Here is a 12,044-nt window from a genome sequence, read left to right as displayed (position 1 = left end):
ACTAATGGGGGTGGGATATGGATTAGATTTTGAAAGTATCAGAGGATGGAAGGTTATACAAGAATACTTAACCCCTTCCAGCCCTGTTTAACGTGTTCAGGTAGGCTATTCACTCCATAGGCTGCACCTGGAGGAAGAGCCAGGGAGCAGGGAATTAATTGCAAGCAGGCTCAGCTGGGCAGGAAGAGACGGGGCCTATAAAGCCAGGAAGCTGGCAACAGATTGAGGCAGCAGTCACTCCCTGGGAAGAGGGAGGAGGGTTTGGAGATGGTACTCCCAGAAAAAGGGGGAAGCCAGGAGTGGTAGGAAGCAGTCCAGGGAAGAAGCAATGGGGGCTGGGAGAGTAAAGCCCAGAACCACTGGATTAAGGGTCCCTGGACTGGAACCCAGAGTACACGGCAAGCCAGGGTTCCCATACCAGCCACTAAAGGATTAGCACCTGAGGCAGTGAATGGGAAGACTGCCCAGGACTGCTGAGAGAAAGACTTTGATAAACACCGGAAGGGGAGAGGCACAGATAGTGACCTGGCCAGAGGGACAAGTCACGAAGAAAACCCTGTGGTTTCTGGGATGAGAGAGGAGCTGCAGACATAAGAGAGAGACAGTGTGACATCGTGTGACCACATGAAGAAGTGTCGATCTTGAGAGCCAGAGTGACCAAGAGGAGGCTCCAGACAAGCAGTGAGTGGAGCACCCCATGACAGATTTAGAAATATAAGAGTCCAACCCAGCAAGGACTTCACATGCCAAATTCTCATTGAAGATGGAGTAGACTATTTCTTTGTCTGGGGTTCTTTGCATATTTCTTTATATTAAAAACCATCAAAGTGCAGCTGGAAGGATTCATTTATTTCTTTATTGACTGCCTTTCATTTTTTAAAATCAGTGGATACAATGAGCATGTTTTGTGTGCATACTGGTTTCATTTTCTTGAACCCTGTTACAACAGATTGAGTGAAGTCTATGACTCCAACCTTGGAAAAGGGATGGCAATACACTTAGGCACTCTAAGGGAGCCTAATGTGACCGTATATGGACACTCTTAAAAGCTTTGAATAAGAATCAGGTTCCATGGATCTATAACATAAGATGCTTCCATATATCTGCAGCCCCTCATAAGAAGGCCAAGAATGCATCATTATCCTGGATATCCTCAGCACATTTTACTCTTTCTATCAAATGATATATCTTGATATCATTGGGCATACTAAGAAATTTTACATAAAATCTTTGAAATTCTCCATCTCTAAATTGACAACTATGTGTACATATGCTTATGCTTGCAAAATGCATTTCATTTAATAAAAATACTACATTAAATATACATTTCTATGTGTAGTAAATATTAACTAGGTGTGTCTGTTGTATATAACTAATTTCTACTGTGTATGGTAAGAGAAAATGACATAATAAAATCAATATTTTCTGTAATATAATTAATGCAAGTGTTAAAAAAAATTCTGTACATAACATATTGATAGTTAGACATCTGTTATACAATTTCTGTGACTGGCTGAAGATTCCAACTCCCACATTATTTTTTCCTCAAAGGAATATGTCCGTAATAGTTGGGGGGGAATGGGAGGGTCAGTGAGCTGGTCTACACAATGAGACAGGAAAACTACATTAAAGTTAATTTTAGAACGAAGATGAATAGATTTCATGCTTTTGACCAGAAACTCCTGGTTGAACTACAGCATAGCTCTTGGAAAGACATCCAATCTTGATTTAAAGACTTTGAGTTATGGAGAATCCCTCATATTGCTATGTATATTGTTCCAATGGTTAATTACCCTCACTATTCAAATGTTCACTTTATTTCTGGTCTTAATTTGTCTAGCTTCAGTTTCCAGCAATGGATACCATTATGCCTTTGTCTGCTAGAACCAAGAGCCCTCTGCCACCAGAAATCTTATCCCCATGCAGATGTCTTTTAATGTAGAAAAAGGGACTAAGGGAATTCTTAACCATACGCTATTTGCAGAACAGGACATGAATATTTGAATAATGTCTGTGGGAGGGAGGTGGTCCTGGGAGGGCTTGAAAGTCTGAGGAGATGCCACTCTCCCTTTATTTGGTGAGTGTTGCACCAGTCCCCAGATCCAGATCTAGAGTTGGCTCCCAGTTACCTACAGTGTCAGTAAATCTCTAGGTATGCTTCCTGTGTACTGGAAAGCAGGCCCGGAACCTATTGGCCAGAGGTAATAAACCCCACAAAACAAACAAAACTGTCCAAAACATGGGGAAGATGGGAGTGAGGTGAGGGGGGAAGAAGTATCAGAGATATAGGTCTATGGGTAGTGTCTCATTCCCCAAGCACTGGAGTAGTATGAGCTGAGTAAGGTCCTTACTCCTGCTCCAGACATTCAATTTTTAAAATTATCTGCTGATCACTAATACAGGAAGGCCAGCTTGTGGTGAAATCCATTTCCACTACAGCATGTTCACGTATCCAAGCATGGCTTTTCATATTCCACATTCATGGCACTAAAGGAAGCAGAAAAGTGCATAAGTAAAAATAACCTGCTCAGGGTGTAAAGTTTACTCTCAATGTCTGCTGAGTCAATTTGAGCACCTACTTCTCAAGACATGACCCAAATCCTATGGACTTTACTGGCCTGATCCAAAACCTTTTGGCATCTTACCATTGACTTCCCTAGACTTTTGAATAGGTTCTTAGAGCATAAATTCCTCATCTCATCCACTTAAGCATTGCTTAACCCAGTGCAGAATTGGCCCCTCAGTCTTACAGTTTCTGCAATGTAAGAATTGGAAATCGTTAACACTAACCTGATTTTCATGAATATAAAATAGCTAAAATAAACTCCAAAACAATCCAAACCACAAGTTCATGGTAGCACATTCCAGCTTATATATGTTAGTAATTTATAATAGTATGGTTTTATTTTGCCAGTAAAAATAATACAGTCAACTACTGAAAAAATGTTAATAATTCAAAGATTCAAAAAGTCTATGAAGTCACAATATGGTTATACATAACTACAAGTTACTTTAATTTTCACGTGTTCACTGGTAGTGGTTTTTAAGTGGTAGCCACTTAGAAAACAGGCTATTTGCACTAGTACAATACTGTTCATAAAGTTGTGCTTACAGTTATAAGCTCCTTGCTGAATGACTGAAGCTCAGAACACAGCTGCTACTTCCTAAACTGCACACTTATGATTTGAAATTGTAAAATAGTGGTTCATTAATACCAAACAAGATACTACCACATTAAACTAAGCACTATAATTAGGTGGTTTTGTCTCTCAATGCTGAGGAGAGTTGTACTAATGTCAGCAGCCAAGAACAGCAATAATTCTCAGCCACATGCATATTAGCATGTCTCTCCCAGAAGCACCATTTGGTCTGACATTCTAGTCTGCTCAAAAAGATGTCCAAGAAGTTTAGAACGATGAGATCATTTTGGTTTATCAAGTAAAAAGCTTTGCATTTTTGCCTGGTCTAAAGGACCAATGAACATTTAAATATAACATCTCTCAAAACCCACCGGAATTAATAATAATAAAAAAGCAATGCCATTGGGCTTCATTTCAGCAAAGAACTTAAAGCACTCATTGAAGTCAAAGCATGTGAAAGTTAAATACATACTTAAGTACTTTGCTAGATCAGGGCCTATGCCAATGGAAAGCTGGGATTTTAAGTTTTAAGCCCTGAATGTTCATTGGAAATGTAAAGGGATGTTAATATTTGTACCTCAGCTGTAATTTCAATTAAAGTCTAAAAGACCATTTGAGTCCCATTTGCTGCTGACATCATGAATATTTGCTGTTTCCATATTCAAGAGGAAGATGTTTGACTTAGGCCTGGTCTACACTAACCCCCCAAGTCGAACTAAGGTACGCAACTTCAGCTACGTGAATAACGTAGCTGAAGTCGACATACCTTAGTTTGAACTTACCGCGGTTCAGACGCGGTCCACACGCGGCAGGCAGGCTCCCTGTCGACTCCGCGATACTCCTCTCGCCGAGCTGGAGTACCGCAGTCAACAGCGAGCACTTCCTGGTTCGACTTATCGCGTCCAGACCAGATGCGATAAGTCGAACCCAGAACTTCGATCCCCAGCCCCCGAACTAGCGGCTGGGTGTAGACCAGCCCTTACTCAGATATTATAGTATGATATTTTCTCTACTTAGTCTGATCTGCTTGTGAAATCATCAGCAGTATGAGTCTGAAATGGCCTATTAGACTTAGCAAGATAGGGTGACCAGATGTCCCGATTTTATAGGGACAGTCTCAATTTTTGGGTCTTTTTCTTATATAGGCTCCTGTTACCCTCCATCCCGTCCCGATTTTTCATACTTGCTGTCTGGTCACCCTATAGCTAGAAGATGGAGCCAGCTGGTTTTTCTTTACCTTTTGTATGACTAACTGAATTTTCAGATCTTTAATATACTAAAACAAATGTATTAGCTAGTTGACACTCATGCTTTTTTATCATCTATAGGTAGGGCCTTACCAAATTCATGGCCATGAAAAAATGCATCAGGGACCGTGAAATGTGGTCTTTTGTGTGCTTTTACCATACAGTTTTCATGGGCGAGACCAGCGTTTCTCAAATTGGGGGTCCTGACCCAAAAGGGAGCTGCGGGAGTGGGGGCCCTCACAAGATTATTTTAGGGGGGTCGCGGTATTACCATCCTTACTTCTGCGCTGCCTTCAGAGTTGGGCAGCCAGAGAGTGGTGGCCACTGACTGAGGCAGCGCAGATGTAAGGGTAGCAATACCATACCAGGCCACCCTTACTTCTATGCTGCTGCCAGCAGCCCCAGCTCTCCAGCTGCCCAGCTCTGAAGTCAGCGCTGCCACCAGCACCAGCGCAGAAGTAGGGGTAGCAGTACCCGCAACCCCCCTACAATAATCTTGCAATGCCCTGCACAACTCCTTTTTGGGTCAGGACCTCTAAAATTACAACATGAAATTTCAGATTTAAAAATAGCTGAAATAATGAAATTTACAATTTTTAAAATCCTATGATTGTGAAATTGACCAACGTGGCCTGTGGATTTGTCAGGGCCTTATCTGTAGGCAGGTGTCTATACTGCAATTAAACACCAGTGGCTGGTCTGTGTCAACAGACTCGAGCTGGGGCTGCAGGGTTGTTAAATGGCAGTGTAGACGTTTGGGCTTGGACTGGAGCTCAGGCCCTGAGACTCTTCTCCCACCCCCCGGCAGGGTCTCGGAACTCCCTCCGCTCCAGCAAAGCCCGAACATCTACACTGCAGTTTTAAAGCCAAATAGCCCAAGCCACAAGAGCCCAAGTCAGCCGACACGGGCCAGCCACAGGGGTTTAATTGCAGGGTAGATATACCCTTAGGTACTCAAATGGCACCCATTACCATAGCATCTGATTGCCTCACAATCTTTAAAGCATTTGTCCTCATAACACTCCTGGCCTGTACTATCATTTCAATTTTGCAGAATGAGGAACTGAGACAGAGACAGACTAAGCACAACCTCATTCAAGAAGCTTGCAGAAGAGCAGGGAATTGAACCCAGGTCCAAGGCTAGCATTCTGAATCATTCTTTCCATGTTTAAGAGCCGCTGTTTCATGTACTTGCCAGGCCAAAGAAATATTTTGGCAGTTTGTTAACTCTTCAAAGGCATTGGTACTGGAGCTATGATCAGAAAGAAAGTAGGTTCCTGTATCCTACCCATATCTGCACCACTCAGCTGCACCCAGAAGCTAGAACCTCCAAAGCACTACCATCCACTTGAATCTAACAGTACAGTACCCAGTGCCACCACTTCTGATATGCCTGCCCTGAGGGTGGAGAGAGGGGTTTGTCAGGGGTGAAAGAAAAGAGGAGTTGTCTGCCCACATTAAAGAGGAGGCATGCCTGCGGTAGCCTGTGGTCTGTAATTCGGCCAACCCACTTAAGAAAATTGCATGAGATCACCACCATATCCCAGCTCTTGCTTAGACTTTCAGTCAAGCTGATCACTTTGTTCAGGAGGAAATAATTAAAATGCATATGAGTGTTTTTTTATTTTATTTAATTTTTAACTCCACTGGTTATTGTACAGAAGATGGAGCCAACAGAACAAACCATCCTAAACTTGTACAATTCATTAATGAATGTTTAGAAAACCCTTCAAGATCCTTGGAGGAAAGGGGCTATACAAGTGCAAAGCATTATCGTCATCATGAAACAGACTGCTCAAGAGGACTAAGAAAATGATGAAAAAAAAAAAAAACCAATTTCATATTCAGCCAAGAAATATTTTAATGTTACCTATGAACCTTTAAAGTTTACACAATGTAGCAACCAGGGCTGATGCCAGAGATAGGGTGACCCGATGTCCCGATTTTATAGGGACAGTCCCAATTTTGGGGTCTTTTTCTTATATAGGCTCTTATTATCCCCTACCCTCTGACCCGATTTTTCCCATTTGCTGTCTGGTCACCCTAGCCAGAGAGGACAGTGGAGGTAGCTGAGACAGTTGTTCCAGTCCTGTGCATGAGATGCTGATGCTCATTGGTACCTCTAGTGGTGGGTCAGTGCTGATGCACTGCTCTATAGAGCAACACAGGGTCTCACTAAGTGCAACAGCAACAGGAGGCTGAGGTGGCGATGCCATTAGCAGCAGCTGCTGCTGTAGAAGAGAGCCAGCAGCAGGTGACTGCCGAGGAGGTGCCAGGCAGCATGAAGAGAGCCTGAAATGAAGCCCTGAACAGCCCCTGGCTATTCTGAGATCCTGGAAAAGGCGCAAAATGGAAGGCAGACTGGGAATGGGGAAAAACAGGGGCACAGGGGACACAAATGATGAGAGATGTGAAAAGATGAAGGGAGGTGAAAAAAAAAGGGCAGAGAGACAAGGGTGTGTGAGAGAAAAGGGCACAAATAGAGGGCAGAGGAAAGGGGGGAAACAGAAAATGGAAGGAGGGAGCCAAGGCCATCAATGTGAAGAGGGAAGGAGGAAAATAATAAATGGGGGACAGAGACAAGGTAAGAGGGTGAGTCCTCTGGGAGAAAGGGGGAAAACAGAGAGGATGGCGTAGAGCTCCCACCTGTGAGGGAGCAGCCCTGCTTGTGTTTCGTCTCCTAAACCCAGTAAATCTTGGGTGCAGCGCTGGCAACAGCCCACCTCCTACTGAAAAAGCGTGGATAAGGAAGGCATATGGCTCAGAGCGACGTAGATACCCCCAGTACAGCAAGATAACAGGAAGTTTCCTTATGAACAGTGTAGTATTTTAGAGAAAACTGATTTGTTTTCTGAAACCATCTATCTGATTCCAAGTGGAAAAGATGAGTTTGGCCTTCTGACTGGTAAAGATAAGGTTGGGAGGTAGTGTTTGTTAGTAGTTGCAGCAAGTCACCTATTTGCTTCTGTTCACAGATGAATTTTATAGGCTATAGTTCTCACTTGAAAAAGTAAACCAATTCTCTCTGTTTCCAAATGCTCCCCCATATGTCCTTCTGCTCTCCATCAACATTGAATGTTGATAGTAGACATTAGCAACAAAGAATATGTAGATATTTCATGTAGGATACCCTGTGCATGGGATAGCTGTTAGAAATCATTTTAGACACTGGATCATCTTAACCTCCATCTCTTTTTTCATTTAGATTCCAATATGTGAAAGATGGTTAATAATACTAAGGTGGTTTCATGGCATATTAGTACATGAACATTTTGAAGGACAATGTGGAAATGTACATATGTTCTGCTAACAGGAAAATATTAACTGTTCCCGTTAAACAGTGACACTTAGGGGTTTGATTTAATTAATCAATCTAATTTCCATTTGTATAGTGTGTCATGAGGGTAACTCTATGTTCCCAGAAGAGTTTTTTTTTTAAATTACATTTCACGGCTTCCCAACCATCTTATTTTCCATGCTCAAAGGAAAACACTGGCAACTCTTTTTTTCAAATCTGTGCTGATAGACAGTATATGCTTTCCGTAAAATACAAAGGAGAAATGAAAATATCATCAGTTTGAACACTTTTGGGACACATTACTTACTGTGGTGGCACAGTGGATGTCTTTCCACACAGTGGCTTCCCTGGAGAGATCAGAGACTTCAAAAAAGTTATCAAGAATAACTTCCCCAATCATGTCATGTCTAGAAAATCTGTCAAAATCATATACACTGAAATGCAATTTCCTGTTGCTGAGCTGATCATAGGCTACAGGAAACTGAAAGGTTTCATCAAAGACAGGATTTAAAGTCTTTCTGTGAACCCGTGTCTGAAACTTCTTTTTCCTGTCTGGGAGAAGGTAAATCTTAACGTACGGATCTGAGGTTCCTGTAAAGTCTTTAGCAGGTAGATCTAAGGCTTTGACAATGGTAACAACAAGGAGTTCATTTTCATAATCATACCGGAGAGCAAAGTTAAGTTTCCCACAGATTTTCACATCTTCTTGCTTGTCTTCTGAATCAACAGACTTCTGTTTATAGAGTTCTGGTTTTATTCGCCCAATGCTGGTTGTTGTCTCACCCCGTTGTAAAATCGGATCTGTCCCCATGTTAAAATCAACACTGGACACTTGCATCTGCCTTGGCAAGTGCCTCCTGAAAGAATTATGCCTGCACACACAAAAAATTAGCTTGGATTATCTCCATGAAAACGTATGGGTTTTCCCGAATAAAAATATGAACAAAAATTCTAAACAAATCAAAGCTTAGGTTTAAAAACAAAGACATTGCTGTGCAAATCCAGTCTTGAACTAAGAATTACCATTAACACCATACAACATAATTTTACATGAAAATAGAATTTCTTATCCCAAAGGACACCCAGTTTCCTAGCAATACAACACATACCTTGTTTTGAAAAATGTGTACCTGAAACTGCAGTAGAAATTACACGACTCCCCAAACTTCAGTAAGGCTAAAACATCACGGTAAATTAATACCTTCATTTTTATGGTAAGTGCCATGTGATTTTTTTTTTTTTAATAATCAGAATTGGTCAGGACTTCAGTTTTATATCTCATAAAATAGGAACTCTAACACTGATCCCTAGCACCAGGCTAGGGTATTAGTACAGTGTTGTTACACAGGAAAAAGTACTGCCTGCCACTCATCATCAACACTTCTTGTAACTCTTGGGCATTCCTTGGAGGTTTTCCATCTAAGTATTTAACAGGCTCAACACTTCTCAACTTGCGAGATCTGAAAAGACCATAAGGTACTACTAGGCCTGCAGGTAAAAGTATAGCATTTAACCAGTAGAGGTCCTAATCCTGTAAAGATTTATACACATGCTTAAATCTTTTCAGGATTGAGGTTATAGTTGGGTTCCAATTGGTATTTTAGCATTTAACATTGAATTCTAGCTGTTCTATAGTTTAAAGCTTTATTAGACATTTTTATGTTCCATTTTTTCCTGCTTTCCTATTCACCCTACAGTGTGTCAGAAGATGAATTCACTTAATGATACCAGAAGAAATTATTTTTAATTCCTCCTAATTTGGATTGCAGTATAGTACATTCATGATACTTAAGGCCTTATGCTGTCTACAATAACAGTGGGAATTTTGCCATTGCCTTCAAAAAGAGTAGGATCTGGCCTATTGTGTTTTACAGTAGTATAAAATGTAGGATAATATACTTACTATATTTAATCTGGTGAAGACTTTGTGTAACCTAAATGTCCATTCAATTTTTCTGCCATTATAAAATTTCGCTGGTATATTACCACCCTTGTAAGCTGTGCTGTAACAAACTCAGATTGCTCCTATGACTACACTTATACTTAGCTGCCATTAAAAACCAATTTAATTGTCAGAATTTCCTCTCTTTTGCACAATCTATTCCTTATTAATGCCAGATGTAAATGTGCATCATTGCTCAGTTCCCCCACAGTTCAGCATGCTGAATCCAAGAGGAGTCACAGCTGTATGTTTATTTCTTTAAACCAGGAAGACAAATTCTCCATTTGAAAATGATTGTGAGTAATTCATGGAAAATATTCTTATTTATGCTGTATGGGAGAGGCTGCACAATGAACAAAACTGCTGTGGATCCTCTGAGTGCTGCACCAAGGGGGCAATCTGCAGCCATTAAATAATAAACAAGAACATTTTCCATTCTGGATGCCTTAGGGGCGTTGAGTGCAGGGAACAGTCCTCTCAACACAGCCATAATTTGGATTTGAACTGGTTAGAAGAAATCTAAGTATTTCAAACCTGAAAGTTAGATGAATAAAACACATTTCTGATCACACACATTTCTGCATCAGAGAGAAACTCTCAAACTGAACTCTAATCAAATAAAAAAAATAAGTTAAATATAGGTTCAGGTGCCACAAATGTCCTCGACTCTGCCTGCAAATTTGGAGGGATTTATAATCACAGATTTAAAAAAAAAAAAAAAAAAAAAAATGTTTTTCTCCTCCATGTTGTATGAAAAAAATCTACACAAACAGGAGAATCTGACTATGCAGTGGAAACTGTGAAACAAACTGCTGTCAGAGGAACAAAGTAAGCAAACTGGAAACATACAAAAAAGGTTCTTTGATCTCTTGCATTTATAATAATCTGAGATCATTTGTAAAAATAGTAGGTAACATTTTTCAAACAAATGTAATTTCTAAGTTGCAAGAGTCCTTTCAAAATTAAAAACGTTTACACACACACACACGCACCGTAATATCCTCCAATGAAACTAGTCACTATTTGTAAGTGTCACTTGATAAAACTGTACAGCTGTAGGATTGCTCTCTGTGGGAACCAAGGCTCAGTAGCACTTTTACTCTACTAAGCCAATGCCCTAATTACACAGTACCTAGTGAATGTTCTGAGTCACAACTTTTCAACAAGACAGCTAATTACTCTTTTAATTATTAAGGTGCTTCACTGTTGTCATGGCAACATAGTTATGTTCCTTTTTTCTGCAATAACAAAGGGATTAATGACTGTTATACTGAAGTGCAAGGATCTCAGCCAATCACATTGTGGAGATGCCATATAGTTACAGACTCACACCTCTACCAGGGCTTTCAGTAACAAGAGAGTGCAGGTCCATGCACTCTGATTCACTACTGCCCCTAAAAGCATCATCATAAATAATAATATCTAGCTCTTATATAAGATTTTTCATCAGTAGATTTGAAAGTTCTTAAGACTGGCCTCCACATCCCCCAAGCAAGCATGCTTTCCTCAAATCAGATGAGAAAAACTTTGTGTCATAAATGTTTACTCCCTAGATATTCTCCAGTAATGATAATAATAGTAATTATATAACAATGAGTAACATGACAGTGCTTTCTGTTAACTGAGTGAGAACCACACCCAAAGAAATAAGATCAGACGGATGATACTATGATTAAGGCACTGGACTGGAAGTCAGGATATATGAGTTCAATTATTAGCTCTTTCACAGACTCCCTGTGTGACCTTGTGCAAATCACTTAGTCAGCTGTTAAGAAAAACATATAAGTACATGCTTAACTTTAAACATGCTTAAATTAATCCCTAGAATGGAACATAAGCACATGCTTAAGTACTTTGCTGAGTATGTATGGACCTAAGGATGTGCTTAAGTACTTTGCTTTAAGACAAAGGTGGGCAAACTATGGCCCGCGGGACCCTCCTGCCCGGCCCCTGAGCTCCTGCCCCGGGAGGCTAGCCCCCGGCCCCTCCCCTGCTGTTCCCCCTCCCCTGCAGCCTCAGCTCGCTCTACCGCCGGTGCAATGCTCTGGGCAGCAGGGCTGAGAGCTCTTTCCGGACAGTGCAGCTGCAGAGCCGCGGCCTGACCCGGTGCTCTGTGCTGTGCGGTGGTGTGGCTGGCTCCAGTCGGGCGTCGCGGCTGCCTGTCCTGGTGCTCTGGGTGGTGTGGCTGTTGTGCCACCAGCCACCGGTGCTCCAGGCAGCGTGGTAAGGGGGCAGGGAGCAGGGGGAGTTGGATACAGGGCAGGGGAGTTCGGGGTGGTGGTCAGGGGGCAGGGGTCTGGATAAGAGTCAGGGTGGACAGAGGGCGGGGAACAGGGGGGTTGAATGGGGGCAGGGATTCCCAGGGGGCAGTCAGGAAAGAGAGAGGGGGTTGGATGGTGCAGCGGGGGGGGGGGGGG

The 12,044-nt window shown here is 41.7% G+C and overlaps 1 protein-coding gene across 1 annotated transcript in view; it reads right to left on the bottom strand.

Moving 5' to 3' along the window:
* SYT10 (synaptotagmin 10) overlaps positions 1-12,044 on the bottom strand; it is a 49,089-nt gene that overhangs the window by 20,617 nt on the left and 16,428 nt on the right. Inside the window, exon 3 of the mRNA XM_024195625.1 lies at positions 7,993-8,557. Within this exon, the coding sequence (XP_024051393.1) occupies positions 7,993-8,557 (565 nt within the window). The remainder of the gene's footprint in view (positions 1-7,992; positions 8,558-12,044) is intronic.

Source organism: Terrapene carolina, unplaced genomic scaffold, assembly GCF_002925995.2.
Source record: "Terrapene carolina triunguis isolate 2854851 unplaced genomic scaffold, T_m_triunguis-2.0 Scaffold247, whole genome shotgun sequence".
Taxonomy (NCBI): domain Eukaryota; kingdom Metazoa; phylum Chordata; order Testudines; family Emydidae; genus Terrapene; species Terrapene triunguis.
This window is presented reverse-complemented; position numbering and strand designations above follow the sequence as displayed.